The 25,981-nt window shown below is 47.0% G+C and overlaps 1 protein-coding gene across 6 annotated transcripts in view; it reads right to left on the bottom strand.

Annotated features, from left to right (window-relative positions):
• Positions 1-25,981, bottom strand: part of MCM3AP (minichromosome maintenance complex component 3 associated protein) — a 140,971-nt gene that overhangs the window by 21,582 nt on the left and 93,408 nt on the right. For all 6 annotated transcript variants that reach the window (XM_085869667.1, XM_085869666.1, XM_085869665.1 and 3 more), the window contains 7 exons: positions 12,301-12,452; positions 8,148-8,438; positions 7,961-8,058; positions 4,002-4,163; positions 3,300-3,528; positions 2,671-2,898; positions 2,403-2,535 (listed from right to left, as the gene is read on the bottom strand). In XM_085869667.1, coding sequence (XP_085725793.1) covers positions 2,403-2,535; positions 2,671-2,898; positions 3,300-3,528; positions 4,002-4,163; positions 7,961-8,058; positions 8,148-8,438; positions 12,301-12,452 — 1,293 coding nt within the window. The remainder of the gene's footprint in view (positions 1-2,402; positions 2,536-2,670; positions 2,899-3,299; positions 3,529-4,001; positions 4,164-7,960; positions 8,059-8,147; positions 8,439-12,300; positions 12,453-25,981) is intronic.

The following is a 25,981-nucleotide window of genomic DNA, read 5'->3' as shown; positions in this document are numbered from 1 at the left end:
CTGCAACCACCACAACACCTTCCCAAAATTCCCCATGACATCAGACCACAACCCAAGCTCGTCTACACTCACCACTGACGCCACAATTTTGACGACAGCCATCACCATCACAAACTTTCCACACTGCAACCGCTAAGCTACACCACCAATGCCATCGCTCAATCACAGTCATCATTAACAACCACCACCGCCTTTTGGGACCAGCAGGGATGAGCAGGCACGCTCATGGGCGGGTGCACGATCACCCCCCACAATGTAGTTCTGTGAGCTCCGTTGTGCCCAAGTGGAGAAAATGGGGCCAATTCCAATGGAAAATCCTTGCTGGGGTAGGGCCAGTACAGTGGTTAAAGTCCCCACACCAACGAGGGTGTGAGGAAACATGCATTGCTCCACCTGTTCCACTCTTAAGTGCCGCCCCACTGGGGAAGTATAAAAAGGAAGCTCTGATCTGGCCCACTCTCTTCTTTTCTGCAATCGTCTGGCCTGCCTGCTCATCTCGCATATGTCCACCTTTTCTTCTTGGGGTCACAAAGCAGAATGGAGTCTCAGGAGCGGAGCGCTGCACAGAACGGAGAGCCAGACACCAGACCGAGCGCTGCCTTAGATTGGATAAACAATTACACGAACAGGTTTTTCTACGCTCACGTTAAGCCTATCTTCTCACACATTCTTTGCTCCATCTCCAACCTCCTGGCACATCTTTACACCTTCGTCACTGCCTCATCTGCAACTCAAAATCACGCACCGTCGACACCTTCAGTTTTATTTCCTCCTCCCCCTCTTAAGCGACTGAGAAGCGTGGGCCCATCAGCCGCGCCAGGTACCAAAGAGGTCGCAAACACCTCGTTCTTTTCTCATCTTCCTTGCTCTCTAATTTCCTCAGGTGTATGTGTCTGGTGGCGCGCCTGTCATGTCAGTGTAAGTTAAGAATGTGTAAATTCTTTGTATCGGGTTAGCCCTGCACTGTGTCCTTTATTGACCCTTTTGTGAATATTTGCATTTCACTGGTTGTAATAAATTGCTATTATTATAAATGTACCCAGTTCCTTCTGTCTTTTCCCTATTGGTCCAGTGGAGTCCACATACAGGTTAGCCGGGAAGTTCTGCCCCACTAATTTGATATTAGCTGGTGAGTACTCGCAGCTCTGCTAGGCTGCACCAGATCCGGTGAGTAATTAGAGTACGCATCGAGGGCATGAGACACTCCTAGGTGCAGCCGTTCACACGTAAGGTATCACGCGAGGTACTGTATGTAACCCTGCAGGATTGGCAGTACCAATTGGCATTCATGCTTGCTTAGCAACCTGCCGGTGCGCTGAGTTATCTGTACCCGGCAGCCTCAGGACCGGGCGTTCGGGAGGAACCCAAGTGCTTCCCCTCACAGCAAGCCTCAAACCCCAGATATGCAACAAGATGTTTTGCAATTGTTTTATCCAAATCTGTCTCAAAGACATCTGTCTCAAATCTGTTTCAACAAGTGTTTTCAGAACCAATACACATTCTTTGGAAACACGTGTTTCAAAATTTTGGGATACACTGCATAGTTTGGCACTGCAGGAGTTTTACATTCGTATTTGAACAACAAAAACAAACATTTTCAATTCAAATTTTCTGTCCTCACCCAGACAGACCAATTTCACATTATTTTCTGTTGACTTTCATCTGAATAATCAGATCAACAAAATGTCAGGTCAAAGAAAGTTTGGCAATATTTTAAACTAGCAAACACCACCCGTTACTTGGCAGATAGGAATACCACGGGGGGGGGGGGGGAGAGAAAGATGGGGGAGAGAAAGATGGGGGAGAGAGAGGGAGGGATGGGAGAGAAAGAGGGGCAAGGGAGAGAGAAGGTGGAGGGGAGAGTGAGGAGGGTGAGGTGTGAGAGAGGGAGGAAGGGAGGTGGGAGGGCGAGGAGGTCACTAACAGAGACATTTATTGGTAAGTCTTTAAGGTGATGTGACACTTCAGCCTAAACAAAACTACTTTGAGATAATTATGTGCATGTCTGATGAATGCTCTCTTTTTCTTTGTTGTTAATGCTCCCTCCATCCCCACCATTTTATTTCGGCCTCCAGGTTTTATACAAAAAAAAATTGGGACGATATGAAGGAGCACTACCAGATGCCCCCTGATGCACCAGAATTTGTACGAACGTCAAATAATATGAAAAACTACAGCCTGGTCAAACACAAACACAAACACACACACACACACACACACACACACACACACACACACACACACACACACACACACACACACACACACACACACACACACACACACACACACACACACACACACACACACACACACACATTATTATATGTGTGCAATGTTTCACAGTTTATTCAAATCCTAAAGTGCATCCAGGAAGGTACCATTGCATTTGTATAGATTACCTGCAGAAAGTTTTCTCAAAAACAGCAAGGTCAGATTGTGAATGGGCCTCCAACCAACTGGGAGGGGGAGAAAATTCAAAGAGCTCATCTGGGAGGTAGTACACTATCACCTCCCCATGCTTGTTCAATACATCTGGTGGAGAAACAACCAATAAAAAAAAATTAAAAATCGACAACAAACTGATGAAATTAGCATGACTGCAGAAATGTCACACAAAGGAAAGAAAGAAACAAGTCAACACAAATCAATGTAATCCAATCCAATCACCTGGTATCAAGGCAGCCATGTCAATATGGCACCCACTAAGCTGGTGCTGGATGCAGCAGTCCAAAATGGAATCCCACTGCAGAGGGAGAACCGCATGATCTTCATGCCCTTGCCACGCCTTTCTCATGAGGCCACCGAGACGCGCAGTGAGAACATGGGAAGAAGAAAGACACGAGTCCACCACTGAAGCATAGCAGCTCACTGCACTGCTTGCACTTGCCCAGTCACCTGTAAACCATTGGAAGAGTATTATCACTGCAGCTTACAGGAATAGGTCCCCCTTTTCTCAACTGGAACTGCCTTCCTTCGTCCATTGTTTTGAACTCTCTCCGACAGCATTTCAGGTCTTTTGCCCTACACCACCTCATGATCTCTCCTATTTCCACTATTGACCTTTAATAGACCCACTGACACTATTTTTTCTTTTTTACCTTTCATACATTTCCTCTCTTTTTGCTGAATGCATCCATTTTGGCATCCCACTGTTTTCTTTTTGGGCCAAGTTGTCTGTTGCTCCATTGCCCCCTGTAATTCTGCTCTTCCAGAGCCTCAACAGCACAAAAAATGTAATAAAATAAAGTATGTAGCAGAAACTGTACCTTTTTTGTACCTTTTAGCAGAAACTGTACCTTTTTTGAGCTCATCCTTGAGAATGGGTAGTTGTAAAGAGAGTATTGTCCTTCTTAACCAGGCCAAGTGCTCTGGTGAGTTCCACCTCATGTGGGGAATGTTTTCAGGACGCGAGGCCACAGCAAATTCGGATACAGGCCATGAGAGGTCTTGGAGGCTTGAAGACGAAACCGTTTCCGCCAGATGTTTCAGCACCTCATTGTACAACTCGATAATACACCTTGGTGGCTATTTAGTGGATGAAGCAGGAAACAATGCAAAATGAGCTGGTTTGAGGGAAAGTTTTCCCATTGAACCATGCATTTTTACCTCTTGCTGACAATGCATCTTACTGCACATCAATTTCAACCTCTGATCCACAGCTCCTTTTCACTTCTCTTATATTTCACAAATCAGAAAACCTTCAAAAATTCCATATCCTCTCCCACCATCCCCTTACCACCCATAACATGACCCATTACATTCCAGCTGCCTTTGCCTCTGTATTTGCATATTTTGTCTCTGGCATCACAATCTCAAGCTATCCCAAAAGTGAGAACATGAATCCCAAATGCAGTCATATAACAACACTTTAAAATTGAGGATGAAAGTTATTAATATGTTCATTCTATTTTAAATCTGTTACCCTTTTGGGAGTATAAAATGATAACCCCTTCATTGTATCTATTTTGTGCTAAAGTCGAACCATCTCTCAAGCTGACCTGCGACTGCACGTGGTGTTTACGGCGAAGGGCTTGGTCAGGATAAAATCGACTGCCAAAGTTTTGGCAAATGCCATCTTCAAGAAAATCCCGCAAGCTTCGAGATGCGAGCAATGGTGCTGCTGGAGTGCGAGCAGCCAGCCAGCGCACAGCTTCCTCTAGCTAGAGTGTTAAATGGAGAAGAGATGTTAGAGGAGATGCAGTCAAAAGCTCAGTGCTGAAAAGGGCACAGTGACACAATGGTGCCTCACAGTGCTTCTACAAAGTTGAAATGGAAAATATTGAATGTCAGGGCTGACAACACAATTCTGCAGTGGTGTGAGCATTTCTGGTTATTGAGTTCAAAAAAATGACAGAAAATGCTTTGAAAAAAGGGTGCCAGCAAAGGTCAGAGCATTACAACCAGACTCGGGTTAGAACATCTGCTCTGAGTCTGGGAAGTCAGTGGTTCGAACCTGACCCTAACCGAGTCATACCAAAGACTTCGAAAATGGTAGGTGCTGCTTCCTGGCTTGACACAGCATTTAAAAATAGGAGCACAGACACAGAAAAACAACCATGGGTTGGCAATCATTGTGTAGGCTTGATGGCACTAATGGCATCTGCATTGAAGTTCCCTGTAAGATGATTAATTTATTATGTGCAGTCACTGTCTTTAAGGGGAAGCATTAAGCTGGCTGTCGTGATTTCATTTTTTTTTCCACAAGAGGAGACCTTTCAGAGCATAGCAATGTCAATGTAAACAATTGAAAGCTTAGATTTATCATTTAAAATGAAAATAAGGTGTGAATGGATAAGTACAATTTGTGCATTTCATCAACGGCAGATGGAAACGATAAAAGTCATGAAAGGCCAAATGGCCTCAGGTACACAATTTGTGTCAACACTGGCAACAATCTATATAATAATACGCAAAATGTGCACAGTTAACCAGAATAAGCTCCCTCCCCACTGCCTTTCACCCTCCACAGCCCATCCCGATGGACCGGGGAGGGAAAGGGGGGGGGCGCTTGCTACGGGGCACGATATTTCGATCTTTCTGTCGCAGTCATTGTTGTCGGCGATCGACTGAAATATTCTGCGATGATCTACAAAAATCTATTAGAAACACCCCTTCCTCAAGGGAGCGGCAAAGGAGTGGGTTTTTTTTTTCTTCTCCCGGACAAGTTGTACAACTTCCAGGAGTTTGATTTATTATTTCGCGGAAACATCCAGTTTTCAGGTTATTCTGTCGAGAGGTTTATTCTATTCAGGTTTTCATTCAGAGATTCTTCTATCTCTATAATAATAAGCATAAACGATGTGGGAGGGGCGGTCTGCCGTAGAGTTTGCAAGGGTTGGCACTTAACCAGAATAAACTTCCTCCCCATCAAGCCCCATTGAAAAAACACTTACTATTTCATAATATGAAAATGTCAAATAATTCCTTCTCATCATTGTTACTACTAAGAAATGCTTCAAAAAAGGTGGTCATATTAACGAGTGATAAATGAGGTGGATGTCCAACATGCAAGAGTGGGGCTGGCAAGATGGCCAAGGCCCTAGGATGAGGGTGGGCAAAATACGGCCCGCGGGCTGGATCCGGCCCATATATTATTTTTGTCCGGCCCACCATGACTCCCAGCCCAAACTATATTCTTCTGCCCTGAAAACAATCACCAGATCTTTGAGTTTGGATCAAAATGGTTATTGAAACACAGTCACACTTGTGGGACTTTTAATTTACTTTATCTGTGAACGTAGTACATGAGGGAAACAATGCAATGTCTATATGCAGGGTACAGGCCGATGATTGGTTGTAATGATTTTGTTGCTAATCATAGCAGCCAATGGTTTACCATGGGAGCCGCACAAAAATTAGCGATATAGTTTTCAGTTTTAAAGGAATTTGCATTTGTTGCACTTCAGCGGAGGGATGCAAATATGACTTTTATATCGAAGAAGAGAAAAGTGGACGCTGAATGCTGAGTGTTTAACAAGGACTGGACTTCAAAATACTTCTTTATAGATGAAGCAGGGAAAGCTGTGTGCTTAGTTTGGAAGGAAAGTGTCGCTGTATTCAAAGAATACAACTTGAACGGACACTTCGACCGTACACTCAACACTTTGAAAGCAAACATGCAGCCAAATATAAGAACATGACTGATGAAGAGAAAGCTCGATGAGATAGTTGCTCGAATGAAAAAAAGCACAAAAGTTCCTAAAAAAGATTATTTTCTATTAAGTTTATTCGACGGGGATATTGAATTTAGTTTATTGTTTTGTTTATTTTTTTTATTTTTTCGTTTGTTGTGTTCATGCTCGTGAACCTGTGAGAGGGATCGGGTGAAGCTTTTATTTCATTACTTTATTTTGTCGTGTTCTTATCCGTCTCGTTCTGTAATAAAGCCAGGTCATGGACCAGAAAACGAAATCCCCAGTCTCGTCTCTGGTTGCTTCCGGACCCCACACACACACCTGCTGCGTATTGTGACAGGCACATATTTAAAGACTACGTTGCTCAAGTAGTTTTTTTATTTATTTTTACTTCAACAGACAATTGGACCATCTGGAAAACACAAACTCACGAGTCACTTATCTGCGATTATCATGCAAAAATATCAACATTAAAACTTTAATGACACTAACCATTCACACATCATCTATTCAAAAATTATTTGGATGGTGAGGTAATTTTATTGCAAAACAGACATGCGGCTCGCGACGACATACCAAAATTATTATGTGGGCCACCGACAAAAATTATTGCTCACCCCTGCCCGAGAGGTACGCACACTCACCTCTAGGTTGCCTTGCCTGGGTTCAAATCTCGGCACAGCTATAAACTGTTATCCTGGTGTTTTGCATGCTTAGCAAGGCATCAATGTGTGTCATCTCTCGGATGGAGGTGATTAAAATGCGTGTCTCGTCTGCTGGCATGAGTTGGTGGATATTAAAGATCTCAGATTGTCCTTCTTGAAGAGTAGGAGAGCTATCACCGGCACTCAGCAAATTCCAAATTTCTGTTCTAACCTACAGGGGGCACTCCATCAGTGGCACAGCTGCTCCCCCAGCAAATGATGTGACCTGCAACCATGTGTTGCATACGTACATACGTACAACCATGTGCTGCTGCATACGTAACCGCAGATAACGTAATCGCAGAAAGGAAGAATAAGGAGACCACAAAGAGTGACGTGAAAAACTCCAAATGTATTTCTAAGAAACCAGACTCGGTGGTGCAATGGTTAAAGTATCCCTTCCGAAGCTGGGAGGTCAGACGAAAGAATTCCAAAAAAAAAAAAACTTATTAAAAAATAATCCTTTTCAGGAACTTTTGCGCTTCCTTGCTTGATGTTCATCGTTTAAAAGGTTCAGAGCATGGCCAATCCCCATAGGGTGGCATCCATGGGAAGGAGGAAATTCCTTCTTAGGAAATGCCCCCATCGAGTGCGATGAGAAGAGCTGCACCATTGTTGTGATGTTGCTCGTACCTAGAGTACCACGGGAAGTGATGGCACTTCCCCCAAGCTCAGTGGCTGTGTTTGTCTTGTCCAACAGTCTTGTGTTTTGTCACGTGTGTTCGTATAGATGTCCACGTGTGTGTGAGGCAGCTCCCCCATGAGCCTTAGATCACAAAAATAAAAAAGTCGGAATAAAAGGGGGGGGGAGATGGAAGTGCATTTTCAGTCTGTTCATTCTACAGGGAAAGGTCGAAGCATCTGCATCGTGGTAATTTTCTCCAACCCGGTAGGAATAAACTGCCTCGTTACTGTTTATATTCAGCAAAACAAAGAGTTACCAGGCTAGCAATGAGCAGCGCTATTAAAGCTTTATATTATCATTGGCGATGGATTCTGAGCAGTTCACATGAAGGATAATCCTACAATTGCAAATGTATGATTAGAAAGATGTCAAAGATTGAACATGAGTTCAAGTCCCATTAATCTAAAATATCACATCATGTCGTAAACTGTTACCAGCATGGAGCTTTCAAGATCTGGGGTACTTGACGGAAGGTGTAGAATTCGAAAATCTGAGACCAGCTGTAATTCAACCAATCCATTCAGTTGCAGGCCTGGGTGGAGCAACGGGGTTGGGGGGGTTACTCCTTTACTCAACACAACATTCAGCAAACAGGATAAAAACAGTTGTGGTGAAAACTACCTTCTTCTAAGCACTGCCCACCCTCCTTCAAAGCTCCGTCAGGAACTAAAACGACCAGTGGCAGGGGAGGCTGGAGCGGTTTTGCTTGCAAGAGTTGAAGGAGCTGTACACGTGAAGCAAGCAGAGCATTGTCCTCTGAGCCTACTTCCATCCTCTCAGGCAGAACCAGCATTACCGCACAGCTTCCGAGGAGCATACCACGTTGCTCTGCACGCTCTGGCTCACCAGAATCCAGAGGTCCTTCCACCATCCGTACACTCAAGCCGAGGGACACATTCCCACTCACATTTCCTGTCAACAGGTGCAGGGATGATGAAAGGAATGAAAAGCACATGGTTGTAGCAATTTTGTCATCAAAATAGTCATTACCCGACTGTACAGTAAAGCCGTCGAGTTTGTTACTCGGCAACACAAAACATTTGTATATATGGACATGTCGTTTGTGGAGCTGCAATTGAGAGACAATCAATACACGTCAGGACTGTCATCAGAATTATACTCCAACAAATGCTGTTAACTTATAGCCAAGTGCAGAAGTGGTTGCAGATCATATGAGCTTCTGTTTAAATTTTTACAGTTTATTAATGGATTGCTTTTTCTCTTTTGGTGATCTCTATGGAGTATGCATATTTAATGTGTCAGAATTCAGCATGTATTCAAACACTGGACAATATGATGTCACACATTGACAAATTAAATCCATTAAACGTTCTCACGACGTCAATTATTCAAATAAAACTGGAGGGAACATTTCTAAAACTGCAGCAACAATATTATTCAATCATTATAAAATACACAAATTGGTGTCTGTCTGTCTGTCTGACCATGATGCATTCAATAATACTCAGCCAATCTCAACCGAACTTGCCAGGTGGACAAGGGGACACACGATGGAGGTTGCAGCGACTTCATTTGCTCCCTCACCCACGACTTTATTTTGACACACTTCTGGTCACGTGATTGGTATGGCCTCTGCAATTTAACATCAGGACCCTGTTCTCATGGTTCAAACCAAAATTCGGTAGCATGCTGACTTGTGGGTCTGCAGAAGAAGAGTTTTGAAGGAATTTATGCGATTTACCCAAAAAATGACCAAGTCAGCCATTTTGACAAACTTTCGGTCACAAAATGACCTATGCAATTTAACATCCCTACCCTGGCCGAATGTTGTAACCCAAATATGGTAACATTCTGACTGGTGGGTCTGGAGAAGAAGATTTTTGAAAGGATTTGCAAAGTCGGCCATTTTGACAGACAAAGTCACACGACTGAAATGAGCTTTGCAAATCCCCGTTAGCAGTCAGGAGCGGAACCCTGCTGCCAAATTTCAGCCAGATCATCCCAACAGTTTGGCAAGAAGTGGAAATAGGAGACAGACAGACGGATGATGGTGTACGATGACAATACCATATCTGGAATTCCAATTCGAGATAAGCTAATAAGGTTAATAATAACATGGCCGAGTTTTTCAGCACCATCGGCTTAATGATTGTGAAAATGAATAATTAAGGCAAAAAGGATTTTGAATCTTAAAGTAACTCAAGTACATCAACAAGCATGAACCCTTGGAAATTCCACGCAATGTAAAGTGTGACCACATTCTCAACCACCCCCCACAGCCACACGTACTCATTACCACACCCCCCCAACACCCAAATTCCAAGTCCTCACCCTCCCCCACCGAGCCCCAAATCCTCAACCCCCACAAAATCAACCACAAGTCATCAACCCAACCACAAGTCCTCAACCCCCAAACTCCACTTCCCAAGTCTTCAAACGCCCTCCTGCCTTGTCTGCAAATGCCCTTCTCCACCATGTTTTCAAAAACCCTCCCAAGTCCTCAACCTCCAACCCAACCACAAGTCTTCAAACACCCTCCTCATCCTGTCTTCAGATGCCCACCCAACCCTGTCTTCAAATTCCCTCCCGACAAGTCTTCAACCTCCCCACCCTGCCCTGCATACTCAATCCTCCCCCCAAAGCCTCAACTCCCTTCTCCCAACCCTGTCCCCTCTCCCCTCCCCCCCTCAACTCTCTGTCCTATTCCCTTGTCTTCCCGTTCTTAACAATGCTCCTGTTCCCATTTGTTAAGAACAATGTTAACAAACAACAAGTCTGAAGACGACGATGGTTCACGATCGGTATTTGACGATGTAGATTGTTTCAGAAGTCAAGGATGAGACAATGTGATAATGTTTGATCAAGTTATAAAAATGATCAACATGATGTGGTACGAGTGACGGGTTATTAGCTGCAAAATGTCTAAAACCCGGTTTCTTTCAACAACTTTCAAAATTTGACCTTTGCATAACCTTTAAAGATCACAAAACAATGTTGTGGACATTAAAATAAGGAAACAGGATACGTGCTATAGCTTATTGGAGTTAGTTCGTCGAAGGTCGAAAAGCCATTTCGATTCCCACAACTTTGAAAATTTGACCTTTGTGAACTTTAAAGGTCAAAGGTCAAGGATTATGACCTTTGGTGCAAAACTTCCTCTGGAACATTCCAGGAACAATATAACGTCATATAGGCTATATGGCATTTCGCACTCCTCGGATTATCCAGACTTTGATGAAATCAGCGTAAAAACAAACTTGAAGGGGGCGCCACAGGCAAGGTGTTCGAGATAGAGCAAAATGGTTTCAAGACTTTAGGTGGGGAATGACCTCAGGATTATGCAGAAAAATATTGTCATCCTAGCTTTCTAAGTTTGGGCAGTCGTATGATTTTTATGTCAAAATTCGCAATTTTCTAAGTTCGTGACCTTGTGACCTTGACCTTGGGACGAAAATGAAAAATCGAGCTCCGTGGGGCTATGCAGGTGCCATTGGGCTAACCAAATACTGAAACCCCTGCCAGATTCGACAAACCCCCTCAGAGAAGATGGATTTTTATGTCAAAATACGCAATTTTCTTAGTTCGTGACCTTGGGACGAAAATGAAAAATCGAGCTCCGTCAGGCTATGCAGGTGCCATTGGGCTAACCAAATACCGAAACCCCTGTCAGATTCGATTAACCCCCTAGGAGAAGATGCAAATTGAAACCGGCTACCCCCCAAAAACACGTTTTTGGGGCGTGGCTCCGCCCATAATGAGGCACCACGCCCATTCTCAGGAAAACACAACTAGATCGTGATATAAACCTCCCACCAAAATTTTATCAGGATCGGATCAAAACCCACGGAGCTATGCTCGGGACAAACAGACAGACAGACAGACAGACAGACAGACAGACAGACAGACAGACAAGCCGGTAGGCGGACATGGGTAGTCACCTACCCAATAGAACCTGAAGCGATGGGCCCGTTCGATGGGGAATGACCTGAGGATTAAGCACAAGAAAATTCATGATTCTAGCTTCAAGGGTTAATGCTGCAGATTGTTTTTTCGTGAAAACACTGCCACATTTAGAGGTTTTTCGGCCGTTGCTAGGCAATGGAGGGGTCCATCAAATCAGTTCGTCCTTGTTGTCCACAAAATTTCATCTGGATCCATCCAAAACTTTTTGAGATATCCTGTACATAGTGAAACAGCAAACAGACAGAAAGGGGTGAAAACATAACCTCCTTCACCTTCGGTGGCAGGGGTAATAACTTCCATTTGAGAAGTGGACAGAGCACTCGCTCAAGTGACCAGAGTCACAATGCGTTTTTCTTTCTTCAGACCAGTGTTTCTCAAGGTGGGGCACACGCCCCACTGGTGGGGCATGGCAATATTTTTGTGGGGTTTGAGGATTTAGAATTAATGAATCAATATATGATTGCTTTCATAGCTTTGCCTTTTGAATACATATGTAGTATATACTGTGGTGTCTCCCTCCAATCATGGTGTGGCGTAAAAATTTTTTGAAAATCAAAGTGGGGCGTGGGACAAAAAAGGTTGAGAAACACTGCTTTAGACCCAATACAGTTGGTATCCGTCCTTTCTGTATTTTTACAGCAAAATGTCATTTTTTTTTTCCAATGACCCATGGTAAAACGTATTTTCACATTGAGATGTGTTATGAAGTTTCAGCAATAACCAGTAATGGCATCGTCAGTGCATCTGATGACACGTTGTCTTGGTAGAAACACAGCATTACTCTTTCAAACCACAGTTGAATACCATTAGAACCTGAATTGACATACCACTGAACAGCTTTCCCTCATACCTGGCACGCCCTGGCGCTTTCTTGTATCGACATGGGCTGTATACAAGGACAGTGTCTGAATGACCTCCTTGTCATATGTCTCTGCCGGTTCAGTTTCTGCAGCTCCCTCCTGTCTTTGTCTGAACTTGCTGCGTAACCAGTTCTGCAGCACACTGAGAAAACAAACATGTCTGATATAACAACTCGTAAAAAAAGAAAAAAAAGAAAGTAAAACACTTCACCAATAATTATCCAACATCCATGAATAAAACAATTCAAAGGCCTCAGATAAATATTCCTGGACTGAAAAATCCAAGCAAAGTTCAAGGTTTGACTGGTATGTCAAGTTCTTATAATTATTACCGAAAGATTTCTCCTCCTATGTTTACAAAATGTTATTGTCTTGTCATTATTGTCAGCGACTAAACCATCTCCCCCACCAGGTTTCCTGGTGAGGATGGTATACAATATGGATACCCAGCAGGACTTAAAAACAAAACCTGTCAAAGGGTGGAGGAGCTCCTTGTGAGCCAACGGCCATCCATATCTTATGCCCAACGATGTCTGCAGACGTCCTCCTGCAGTTGGGTTACTTTTTATGAGGAGGTTGGTCGCAGGATTTGCACTCCGACCACCGTAAAACCCATCATTCCACAAAACGTACAAAAAGGACAAATAAATCTGAAAACCCACTCCGTGGGAGCACCTCCTGTGCAGCTGCCCCCCACAGGAAAGCTCATTGGATGACGGGATTGGGGCAAAACCTTCGGGACCCCACTCTTTGAAGATAGGAGGAAAACCATGGGGTAACCTTCCTGGGTCAGGTTGCGGTAGTGTGTGTCAGGGTGGTGCTGAGGTGTCGTCCAACAGATGACAGTCTCCTTCGGTTAACCTAAAGCAGTCCCTTTGGGTGGGTGCCTGGAATGTCCTATCCGAAAGAGATGATGATACCTTTCTCTGTTATCATCTGAGCTCAAGCGCTTGAACATCGGTATTGCAGCACTCTCTGAGGTTTGCAGACTGGATAGTGGCGAGATCATGGTGGGAGGTTACACCTACTATTGGTATGGTCACTCTGATGGTTACCATGCCCAAGGAGTTGCTGTAGCTGTGTCCAATAAGCTGACTCCAATGATAATTGAGGAAACACCCGTCAACGAGTGTATTCTGAGACAAAGGATTCGTCATTCCTTGGGTGTCATTTACCTGGTCTCTGTATATGCTCCGACTGAGGCGAGTGATCTCACCGTGAGGGACGCATTCTATGCCACGCTCGAGTCTGTGTTTGATCAGTGCCACAGGTGAGACACTCTTCTCGTTGTGGAGGATTTCAATGCATCAACTGGAACTGATAGGTTGGTTATGAGTCGTGTGTTGGTCTCCCATGGGTCTGGAACTGTGAACCAGAATGGCACTAAGTTCCTTGACTTTGAAAGAAGTCATGGAATGAGGTCAGCTGGTTCATGGTTTCAGCGCCAACAGGCTCATCGCTGGACTTGGTATTCCAATGCTGGTGGTGTGGCAAAGGAGATTGACCATGTGCTCGTTGATGTGCGTGGGAGGATGATCCAGAACTGCAGCATCTACCGGAGTGCTCAGTTCCTCAATAATGACCACCGGCTTGTTGTAGCAACTCTGAAGTTGCACTTTAGATCCGGGAGAATGGTACCATCCCAGACTAGGCTGGATGTTGGCAAGCTCAAGGATGAGAGGGTTGCTGAGGAGATTGCGAACAGGCTCAGTGGAGATTTGGGGGATCTGGGTGCTTTGGGGAATCCTGAACAGTTGTGGAGTGCCTTCAAGACCACCATCCTTGATGTTGCCGGTGAATGTCTTGGAACTCACAGTTGGGCAAAGAAGAATTTTGTCTCTGAAGGGACACTGGATACCATTGTCCAGAGTCGCAGGGCCATGCTGAATGGCAGAGCTGAGCTGTTCAGGGAGCTGAGGTATAAACTGTACATGTGCTATGGGTGGAAAGCCTGGTGTTGGCGCAGTGGTTAGGGCAACGGCCTGGGATCCAAAAGGTCCTGAGTTCAAGCCCCGTTGGGCCACTGAATTAATATACCAGGGGGTTGACTCAGCCTGTCATCCTTCCGAGGTCGGCGAAATGAGTACCAGTGTACTGGGCCGGTGTATACCCCGGTTAAAATAGGTGTACCATATCCCTGTGTCGTAAGAGGCGACCAGGGTTTCGTCAGGAAGGGCATCTGGTGTAAAACATGTGCCAAATCACTATGCGGATCATACGGATGATCCGCTGTGGCGACCCCGAACGGGAGCAGCCGAAAGAAGAAGAAGAAGAAGAAGATGTGCTATGGGTGGACAAGGAGGCCGATGTGCGAGGAATCTGTGAGGGTGCAGAGCATCACCTGTGGTTGATAAGTGATTCTCATCCTGCTTACAGGGGAATTTGCGCATTGCGTTCCTCCAAGCCCGTCCCTCGGTGTACGGCAGTTAGAGCAGAGGGTAGTGGGCTCTTGACAGAGGAGTCTGAAGTGAAGGCCCGTTGGGCCGGTTACTTTGAGCGGCTGTACCAGGCTGATCCATCAGCTGCTGCGTTGGATGTCAGGGGTGTTACTATCCCTATTGCTGACCCTCCAATCAACTGTGATCCACCTTCATTTGTGGAAACACGGGTTGCGGTGAACTGGTTGAAATGCGGTAAAGTTCATGGGATTAGTGGCGTCCATGCTGAACTTCTCAAGGCTGGTGGAAATTTTGTACTCCTGTCACTGCATGCAGTTCTGTGCTCTGCCTGGAACACAGGTGTCATCCCAACAGAGTGGAAGAGGGGCCTTGTTGTCCCTTTCAGGAAAGGAAAGGGTGATCGCCAGGACTGCAACAACTACCGAGGGGTGACAATGCTCTCAGTGCCGGGCAAGGACCTTGCTCGGATAATTATTGATAGGGTTCGCGACCATCTGCTTGCGCATCAGCGTTCAGGGCGGTTAGGCTTTACACCAAAGAGGTCAACGATTGACTGTATCCTTGCTCTTCAGGTCCTCACCTAACGCACATGACAGTTTTGTCAGGGGCTGCTTGCAGCCTATGTTTATCTCTGCAAAATGCTTGATTCAGTGAATCGGGATGCCCTCTGGAGGATTCTTAGTCTGCGTGGGGTGTCACCAAAACTGATCAATCTGATGTCTGAACTATACTCTGGAAATGAGAGTACTGTTACATGTGTTAATACCATCTCTGACTTATTTCCAGTTGTTAATGGAGTTCATTGGGGTATGTACTGGCCCCCACACTTTTCAGCACTTGTATGGACTGGATTCTGGGGAGGATGTTGGAGAGATCAAGCTGCGGTACATTGTTTGGGAATGTCAAGATCTCTGACCTTGATTTCTAAGATGATGCAGTCATCTTTGCGGAGACTGTAGATATCCTTTTGGGGGCCATCGAGGTGCTGAATATGCCTGGTGTTTGCTTATTGGTTTGGGTGGTGGGCTTGGGATCCTCAGATCCTGAGTTCAAATCCCACTCTGCTGTTGAATTAATTTCAGGTGGGGTTGACTCTGCCTGTCATCCTTCTGAGGTCAGCAAAATGAGTGCCAGCTTGCTGGGATCCTGTGTCAGAGTGGCGACCTGTCCTTTAATGTGTCCAATAGCCAAGTCCACTGCTTATTCAGCACCCACACTCTGCACAGAGTATGGTTCCAATAGATGGATAGATAGAGGTGCTGGATGAGGAGTTGGAACCACTGGGATTATGGGTTTCCTGGGTCAAAACTAAGATCTAGGCTTCCAATGACATCTTAGATGCTGCTATCTAATCTGTACCTCGTTGTGGCGAGGATGTTGAGGTCATGGAGAGATTCACTTACCTTGGCAGTGATATTCATGTCTCTGCTGGGTGTGACGCAGAGGTCAATAGATGTCTGGGTCGGGCCTGGGGAGTCATGGATTCACTGGATCATGGGGTGTGGTTCTGTCGGTACCTGTGCAGGACCACGAAAGTCCGAGTCTTCTGTTCTTGGTGCTTCCAAGTCTTGCTCTACGGATGTGAGACTTGGACTCTGACCAAGGATTTGAGACGGAGACTGAATTCCTTTTGTACCAGGTCTCTTCGGAGAATCCTTGCCCATCGCTAGCAGATGTTGTGTCCAACGAGCGGTTGCTGAGAAGGACTCAGATGAGATTTGTTACCTGCATAGTCCGTGAGCGTCAGCTGCGGCTGTATGGACATGTGGCTCGTTTTCCTGACACTGATCCTGCTCACCAGATTCTCTCAGCAAGGGAGCCTCGTAAGTGGAGGAGGCCAATGGGCCGATCACATGCCTCGTGGTTGCAGCAGGTTGATCAGCATCTCAAGGAGATGGGGATGGGCCAGGCATCTGCCTGGGGGATGGCCAGGTGGAGGCCCCTGGAGTAGCGGTGGTAAGTGGAAGCAGCGACGCGCTGCTCTGGCGCATGCTCTTGCACATGACCTGACCTGACCTTGTCATTATAATAATTATCTTGAAGGGCTGATGAGATGGCTCAGAGGTAGCATGCTCATTTGCCTTTGAGCTGTCCAATCTGAGATTGATTCCTGAATTCATCATAAACTGCTGTCTGGATGTATGTATCTCTGGGTATGGATGTATGTATCTCCTCAAAGAGGAGCAATCCTTTGGAGGGGAGCTGGCCGTTCCTTTTGCTGGCATTCACTTATGAACACATTAATGATCTTATTGTATCATCAAAACACTCAACCATTACATGTGCTTCCTACCTTGGCCAATTTGTCAATTGCTGCCACAATCTAAAGCGGACACTGCATCAGTAGCATAGCTGAGCTCTGCAAGTGAAGTAAACAGTGAACTAACTTCATAATTTAATCACAGCTAGATAGATGAACTGGTAAAAAGCATAAAGTTACTTCTTGCACACCGCTCATTCCCAATTCCATATCAAGGTGATGTATTGTTGCGAATCTGGAAGCCATGAGCACCCAACATACAGGTCCTATAGAATAGTTACATCGGTAAGTATGTGTTTTAGTTAGGGTCCCCGTCCCTTGTTTAATGGGTGAATAAATGTACATGTGCTGTGAGTTATTTTGATAGTTAGGGTTTTTACATCACTCACAACAACTACGGCTATGACATCTACAACTACAACAACGACAACCCTCGGCCCCAGGCATTCTCCACGCGCTCGCTGGTATGCGCGCGTGTTCGGAATTCCATTCCCAAATATGGTCATGAACCGATTCGCTTGGTAGTGCGCCAAGTAAGGGAATGCGTCATGTCCCACCAACTGCAGGACGGGCCACGCCTGAGCGAACCGCGCCCGAGGACGGGCCACGCAAGAGCGAACCGCGCCTGAGAGCGATAAAAATGAACGGAGGGTGTCAGAATCGGCGGGAGTGTGAGAATCTGCTGGAGCGTGAGGATCTGCTGGAGCTCGGAGAGGAAGAATTCGGGCCCGTTCAAAACGCATCTCTCGAGGCTGGGCGAAAGACATCTCGTCGCTGGCGTGCTCTGGTTCACAGCTCGTCTTGTGGCTGGCGTGGTCCGCGTCTGGCTGCCCTGGTTCCTTCTTGGCCGACTGGTGCTCCGGGAAGGTGCGGACGTCGAGCCACGCTGCGCGGCCAGGTAGCCTGCTACTTTCTCGTCCCTCAGCTCATCTTCCCTCCGAGCTGAAGGGATAATAAAGACCATTTTGGGTCCGTTTCTTTTGGGTGTGTGTCTGTGTGTGGGCCCGTCTTTACGTAGGAATTGTTTAAGTGCTCTTTTCTGTACATACTTGCATCTCTCGAGTCGGATAACTCTGCTTCTTGCGTGCTCCCCCCTTTCCCCCATTATAAATAAATACATTTGTTAAATGTATCAGCTTGGTTCTGTGTTTCTTCCATTGGCTTAGCATGGCGCGTGTTGGTGAATTACAAAGGCTATTGCCGCTGTAAATGTACATTTGGACCGACGGGACTTCGGCAACCATCCGCTCGGGTTGCGCACGGGTCGGGCACGCTAACGGCTCGACTCATACGAGTGCCGTCGAGGGTGTGAATACTCGGTAACTCGCCACGTGGATCTCTAGGTATTTTGAAGATTGGCAAATAGCCCTGTACCACGTGGTGGAATTATTGATGATTCATGGTCAGGTAAGGAACCCGTAGCCTCAGAGTTTTCCGAAAGGTACGATCTAGATTCCGGGTGTTCGGTGGAGTCGACCCTACTGCTCCACCTCGCGGTCATGCTCGCCGCCATTACCCGGCCCGCAACAGTATTATGTCATCGCCGGGCGCCGAAGGAAGGGAGTATTCAGTTTTTACTCCGTTTGTTACTCTCGCTGAAGGAGAGGGTATTGCATTTCGGTCCGTTTGTTTATTTGTTGGTTTGTTTGTTTCTTTGTCTGTGTGTCCGCACAGAACGTTTGTGTTTTTCTTCGCAACCGCTTGTCGAATTGAGACAAAATTTTCACTGGAGAAGTGACAACACATTTAGAATGTTTTAATGAAAATTATGATGTGATGTGGTGGTTTCCCACAGGGCAGGTGTACACGTCTAGTGCTGTAGTAAGGCGAGTTGTGGTTTACCATTGCTTGCTTTTAGCTCCGGCCGCAGGATAGCTCTGTGAGCGAAAAGAAGGCTCGAGTGTGTAAAGTCCTTCCTTCCGGTACATAGCCTCTACCCTTGCCAAGACTTCCAGACTACCTCCTCGTGGTACACCACAGTAACAGTGCTCTTGAGGGCACTGGCTAAATTTTTGGAGGATTTCGGAGTAAGTTGGTACCCTCGAGGTGTCGAGGTACCCAACCCCACTCGGGCAGGTGGAGCTCTTTAGCCTTGGTAGGCAGTCCACCTCGGAGAAGGAAACTGATTGCAAATCCTCCTGCTGCCTTGTAGGGTATGTCTCTTTAGACAAAGGTTAGGCCCACAGCTGATACTGTGGTGGTGTCAGGAAGGGCATCCGGCCACAAAAACATGCCTCAAATATGCCTTTTAGCAAAATGGGGACATGAGTTTTCTGCTTCCCCATCTGGGTTTGTTGCTGTGGTGACACTGGGCAGTGTTGCTGCATTGTCCAGAGGTTACAGGGTGTGTGTCTAAACAGGTTGGTACTTACCGCCTGATAGTACAGGAGCCCGAACCCAGTCGTAGCGTACTGGGAGGCTGCTCTATCAGCAGGTGAATAATACCCCATCTGCTTTAGTGCCATGTCATGCATGGATGGGTGGCCCTGAAGTGGGCTGGGGTGGGTCACCGATGAAGCCACTCGACCGCTGGTGTTACGGCATCAGGTCATGTAAGCGCACTGATGTCTGGGTTACTGTGGCGTATACCATGGAAGGTGGCTTTTATACTCAGGTTCCCTCAATTTCTTCTTCTCTGGAAAGCAGCCATTGGGTGAACCACGGCTTACACATGCAAGCATGGAAACGGCTGTAAAACAATGATGATGATGACGACGACGATGAGGACATCATAGATCACGTAGTGTGGCAGCCATGTTGGAAAACCCGAAAAACTTTGGACCTCTGTATCTCTGAAACCGCACCAAGGAAAAAATTGAATCTTGGCACATGGCAAGTCCTCCTCAAGGGGAATGAGTGATTTTTGTTAATGGCATTGTAGGTGCTTTCATTATGACATCATAATTGCATATGTAGAACGCTACATCGAATCAGTATGAAAATTGTTGAGGGTCATCTTCGGATAAAATTGTCCACAAAAAATATGATGACATCATCGGTTACATGATTCAGCAGCCATATTGTTCTTTAAAAAAAAAATGCTCAAAAATCTTCTTCTCTGAAATGGCTGAACAGATTGAGGCGAAACTTTACAGGTATGACTGCTTATTCATGAAGAACAAAACGGTTTCACTTATGTCGTCACAAGTCGCATGATTTGGCAGCCATATTGGATTTACACAAAACCTATAAAAAATCTTCTCCAAAACGGCTGGACAGATCGAGGGAAAACGTCACACAAATGTTTCCCAAGGCATGTGTACAAGTTTGTTAAGGAATAATTACGTGGTTTGGCAGCCATATTATAATAGATTACGTGGTTTGGCAGCCATATTGGATTGAAGAAAAATATGAAATAATGTTTTCTCTGGAACCGCTTAATCAATCGACATGAAACTTCATAATTATGATCAAGTCATGATGGGGGAATATATTGTTACGTTTGAGGGGGGGGGGTATGCATTCAAAGGGTAATTAGGATGTTTAATTAGGAATGCCATGCTGTTTGAGTGTACCAGGATCTCGATGTAATAAGTAGCAATTCAGTGGTGATAAGTTGTCTAGTAAATGTCCATTTCTTCAAGGGGGAAATGATAATTGTCACGTAATGAGATAGAGACACGGGATAGGGTAAGTGTGTCTGCGTAAACCCCTTTTAGTAGTCCCTGGAGGCTGGCCGTGACGTCACAGGACGGTGCTGCGGATGGCTCCGCCCCGTGATCACGATTGGCGGAAGGCGACGGCGCAGGGCCAATAAAACGGCTCGATTGGAAGTGACGAGGACGGGAGGATAAAAAGGTTCTGTTTGGGGTCGAAAAGGAAGAGGAAGAAGATCGGGACAAAAAGATCGTGTTTTTTTTGGTGTGGAGGCTGTTGCGCGGAGAGCGTGCTTGTTGTTGTGCTGATTTGATCGTGTTCTTCATCGTGTCTTGGAGCCTTGCTGAGCCTCGTGCCTCACCTTGGTTGGCTCTGGGGTTCTGCTGACTCGGAGTACGGGGTCGAACGGCGGGCGGACCTGCCTCCCTCTCCTGCTCGCAATTTGGCGCCAGAACTGGTTCCCTGGCGGCTGTGAGCGGACTTGGGCCAAGACCAGGAGGTCGACAGCACCACGGTTTCTCCTGCCCCCCTGACGAGAGCAAGGCCAGCTCGTCCGACGCCGATCCAGGAACAGTTGCGTCCACACCACGGTCCAGCCTGACCACCAGAAATAGCTACGTTGTGTGTGTGTGTGTGTGTGTGTGTGTGTGTGTGTGTGTGTGTGTGTGTGTGTGTGTGTGTGTGTGTGTGTGTGTGTGTGTGTGTGTGTGTGTGTGTGTGTACTTGGCGCCTTAGAGGGTTTGAGATCTGTATATTCATTGGAATTGTCTGTGTTTTCCCCACGCCCAATCCCACACCATCCCGTCGAATCGCCCCGGATCCCTCTTCTTGCCGAGTCTTGTTATTTCTGGTTAATAATAAAAACAAATAAACATCATCAACTCAGTGAAAAGCGACTCGTGCCACCTTCCTCATCCCGTTTGCGGTAGAGCGATTAGAACCGCCATGTTTGGGTTATAAATAAATAAACCGCCTCCATCGTTTCGGCTCATTCTACGTTGGCGGGACTGTTCAAGTCCCGTGGACGTAATATTGGTGTCAGGGTGTTGGATGTTCGAACCCCTCTAAATTATATTTGGTATCGGGAGAATATACCAAGATTAAAATCTCACCACGAATTGGAATATAAAATTAATACAGAAAAGCGCGCGAGCGCGGGAAAATTTTGGCGGGATTTTTCAAATTTAAATTAATTGGCGGCAAACGGGACTTCTGCACCATGGAGGATGTGCAGATGTTTGAGGAGGGAGGCCACGTGTCTGGCAGCGAGTCGGGGGAAGAAGGGAGAGATGGGGGTAGGGTTGGAACCTCCCCCATTCCGAGCGTGGACCGTGGTTCATCGCCCGTAGCGGGGCCGGCAGTGCCGGAAACCGGCGCGATGTCGATCCAGACAATGTTGGAACGTTTAATAGGGGACATGACGGTACAAATGGAAAATCAATTCGTGACACAGAGGGCAGAAATGACAGATCAATTGGGGGTAATGGGGGTACAGTTGGGTGCACGGATTGATTTAATGAGGGATGAATTGGGGGAAAAGATGGAGAAAATGAAAACTGAGATGCAGGAGTGTGTGGATGTTAAATTGGGGGAAATACAAAGTAAATTCGAGGATAGATTGGAGGAAACAAAGGTAGAAATTACATTGGAGGGGGAAAATATACGAAAAAAATTGGTAGATAAAATTGATGCAACGAACATTCGGGTTGATAAAGTGGATGAAAGCCTGGAACGTCATTGTGCCTGTGTGGATGCTCGTATGCAGCTGCAAGTTGAAGAGTGGGGAGAGCTGAGGAAGCAAGGGATGAATTTGGCGGAGGAGGTAAAAGGATTGGAGGCTCGTTTGGACGAACAAGATAAAATTATGAGCCAAGATGAAGTCTTGGATAAAGGCCTGGAAGAGCCGTCTTTTGTAAGTAGAGTGTCCGGGTTGGTTGAGGAGCAGCTACAAACTCGCGACGGAGTCTTGGAGGAGGTTGTGCGGGCCCAGAAGATCCTGCGGGAAGAGGTGAATCGGTCCATTCAACGTTTGGAACAGGAGGCAAAATTGACCCACGAGACCCTCACCACAAAACATCTTTGGCCACAGTGGGCTCCGAAATTGGATACGCAGCCACAAGGGTGTTTGATCCCTGGGCTGGATTCGGACAAGGGAGAAACTGAGAAGCGGGCCACCATAAAAGTGATCCCCCTGGTAAATTTCGACGGGTCAGGGAGCGTTGAAGCTTTCTGACGCAATTTGAGTGCATTTCCCGACTAAACGGGTGGAATGAGCAGAAACGTACAGGGAATTTGGTGGCAACGTTGCGGGGACCAGCCGCAGATGTGTTAAACGTGATCGCGGAGGGGATGTTGACCAGCTCCCACATTTGCGAGGCGTTGAGCCGTCGCTTTGGGTTCGCGGCAAACTGTGATCTGGTGCGGGCCCAGCTCCAGCACCGCAGATTAAAGCTGGGTGAGACAGTGCAGGAGCTGGCACAGGACATTTACCAATCAGTCAGGATCACGTATCGGGACCTTACAGTGGAGGCGTGGGACAGACTGGCACTATAGAAATTTTTAGCTGCTCTTCCGGACCCTGAGGTCCGAGCGCTAGTGGAGCTACAGGATCCACCCACCGTTCACCGAGCGGCTGAGTGCGCAGCCAGGCTGGCCTCGTGGAGGCGGCCGGGTCGGGTGCCCGAGAGGCCATCGGTGACGGTCCGACAGGCGGAGATTCAGGATCAAGGAGAGGGGCTGGGAGAAATTGGCATTACCCAAATGTTTCAGGAAATTTGCCAGAAACTGTCAAGTTTGATAAAGGGTAATCCGGTAGTTGGTGCGCCAAAGCGGCGGGGTCCAGCCCAGCCAATAGAGCAATTCGATTATGGCCGAGGGGGTCCGGAACCGGAAGAGACATTTCACCGATACTCACGGGGGCCTTTTATGGGGAGTTGTTTCCGGTGCGGGCGAAGAGGACACATGCAACGATATTGCCGGTACCCGGCGATGGAGAGACCCTCCAATAGACTTTCAAGCCCGGAGAGGATGAATCCTCCTGCTGAACCGCCAGGTCTATCCGAGGTGCCCTTACCTAGGTCGAGTCCAGAGATCACTCTCGGGGGTCGGGGAAACTAGATCGGGCTGAGCATACAGGGCCATGCTTGGCTGGTGAGATTGTGGCGAAGTGCCCTCCCTTGGTGAAAATCGTGAATTGTGGGAAAATTGGTGTGGGGAATTTGCGGGTAAGGGTGAAGATAGAGGGAGAGTTTTGTGAAGCAGTGGTGGACACGGGTGCAAGTGATACCGTTATTAGCCCGCTAGTGTTGGACCAAAGTGTTGGAGGTTGGGACAAAATCAATAGACTAGCAGGACACAGTCTCCAACTGGCTATGGGAGCAACGACGCCGATAATGGGTCGTGGGGTTGTGAGGATGGAGTTCGGCAGCCTAGAGGTCGATGCGGTGGTGTGGGTGGCAGAAGTGTGTGACCGATGCCTTCTGGGGTTGAGTTTCCTTGTGGAACATGACTGCCAACTAGACCTGGGGCGGGGTCACATGTGGCTAGGGACTGAAAAGCTACGGTTGGAGGGACCGGGGGAAGTCGAGGAGGCGCAGGGGGCGCGACTGGAGATGTCGCGCACCGTGACCGTGGCCCCCAGGTCTGAGACCGTGGTGTTGGCCCGGATATCGGCAAGGACCAATCACGTGGGCCAGCTCGGGATGGTGGAGCCGTGGAGCTCGGGGGAAACTGCAGGATTGATGGTGGGTCGTACACTCGTGGATACACATCAGCCCATGGTAGTGGTTCGGTTGCTCAACCTGTCTGACAGCCCTCACACAGTGAGGGGCGGAGCTGTTATAGCAAAGTGTGGCAGTGTAGTGGAGATCACCGGAGGGGACGGAACCACAGACTCGCCAGGTCAGCCGGAGTCGGTGGCAAAATTTTGGAAAAACAAATTTGCCAGAGGGAGTAAGGGACATGGTAAACCGAGCAGAACAGGGGTTAACAGTGGACCAGGTAAGGTCATTGCACAATTTGGTTGGTGCTAATGTGGATGTATTCTCTCTCTCTCCCGAGGATTTTGGACGCACGAGTCTAGTCAGGCACCAAATTGACACTGGCGAGGCTCGACCTGTTCGACAGCCTGCACGACGTCTACCTCTTGCAAAGAGGGATGAGGCTGAAAAACAGGTGGAAAAGATGAAGGAGGCTGGAATTATTGAGCCCTCGGTAAGTCCTTGGGTGTCACCCATTGTGTTGGTGAGAAAGAAGGACGGGACCATTCGGTTCTGTGTGGATTATCGCCAGCTCAATCAAGTGACGCTCAAAGACTCGTATCCCCTGCCACGTATTGATGATACACTCGATGCCATTTCCGGCTCAAAATGGTTCACTACATTGGATTTGAAGAGTGGCTACTGGCAGGTGGAAATGGACAAGCAAGGGAGAGAGAAAACAGCATTTACCACAGGGAAGGGCCTCTGGCAGTTTGTCGTCATGCCTTTCGGATTGTGCAATGCCCCCACCACATTTGAACGTCTGATGGAACGCGTTTTTATTGGGCTGCCATGGCAAACATGCCTGATCTATTTAGATGACGTTCTTGTCCATGCTCCCACATTTGAGCAGGCTGCCAAAAATTTGGTGGAGGTTTTCAGGCGATTGAGGGGGGCCGGGTTAAAACTGAACCCTGGGAAATGCGAAATTTTTAGGAAAGAGGTCGTTTATCTGGGTCACGTGGTGAATGAAAGCGGTGTGGCCACAGACCCAATGAAGGCAGTGGCAGTAAAAGAGTGGCCCACCCCCAGAAATGTAAGAGAGGTCAGAGGATTTTTGGGCCTCTGTTCTTACTATTGGAAATTTGTGGAAAATTTTGCAAGTATTGCAAGACCATTGCACCAATTGACAGAGAAGGGAGCTAAATTTGTGTGGTCAGAAAACTGCACCAAAGCATTCAATCACCTAAAACAACGTCTGATAGAAGCCCCAGTTTTGGCGTATCCGGCCGAGACTGGCCAGTTCATCCTTGACACGAATGCTAGTCAGGGAGGATTGGGGGCGGTCCTGTCTCAAGTCCAACAAAGTGTCGAATGAGTGATTGCCTATTATAGTAGGGCTCTGTCAAAGCCCGAGCGAAATTATTGCGTCACTCGCAAAGAATTATTGGCCTTGCTGTCTGCAGTTGGACACTTTCATCCTTACCTGTACGGGAGGGAATTAGTGATCCGGGTTGATCATGCCTCCTTGCAATGGCTTCTTCGGTTCAAGGAGCCGGAGGGCCAAATTGCAAGGTGGCTTGAGAAACTGCAGCAGTACAATTTTGTTGTGCAACATCGGCCCGGCAAAACACATGCCAACGCAGATGCTCTCTCTCGGCGACCTTGTTGGCAGCACCAATGCAAATTTTGTGAACGTCAAGAGAATAGGGATTTG

The sequence above is a fragment of the Eptatretus burgeri genome, chromosome 2 (genome assembly GCF_056783735.1).
Source record: "Eptatretus burgeri isolate ZD-2024b chromosome 2, Ebu_testis_v1, whole genome shotgun sequence".
Taxonomy (NCBI): Eukaryota; Metazoa; Chordata; class Myxini; order Myxiniformes; family Myxinidae; genus Eptatretus; species Eptatretus burgeri.
The sequence above is the reverse complement of the archived record's forward strand: the minus strand, read 5'-3'. Positions and strand labels throughout refer to the sequence as shown.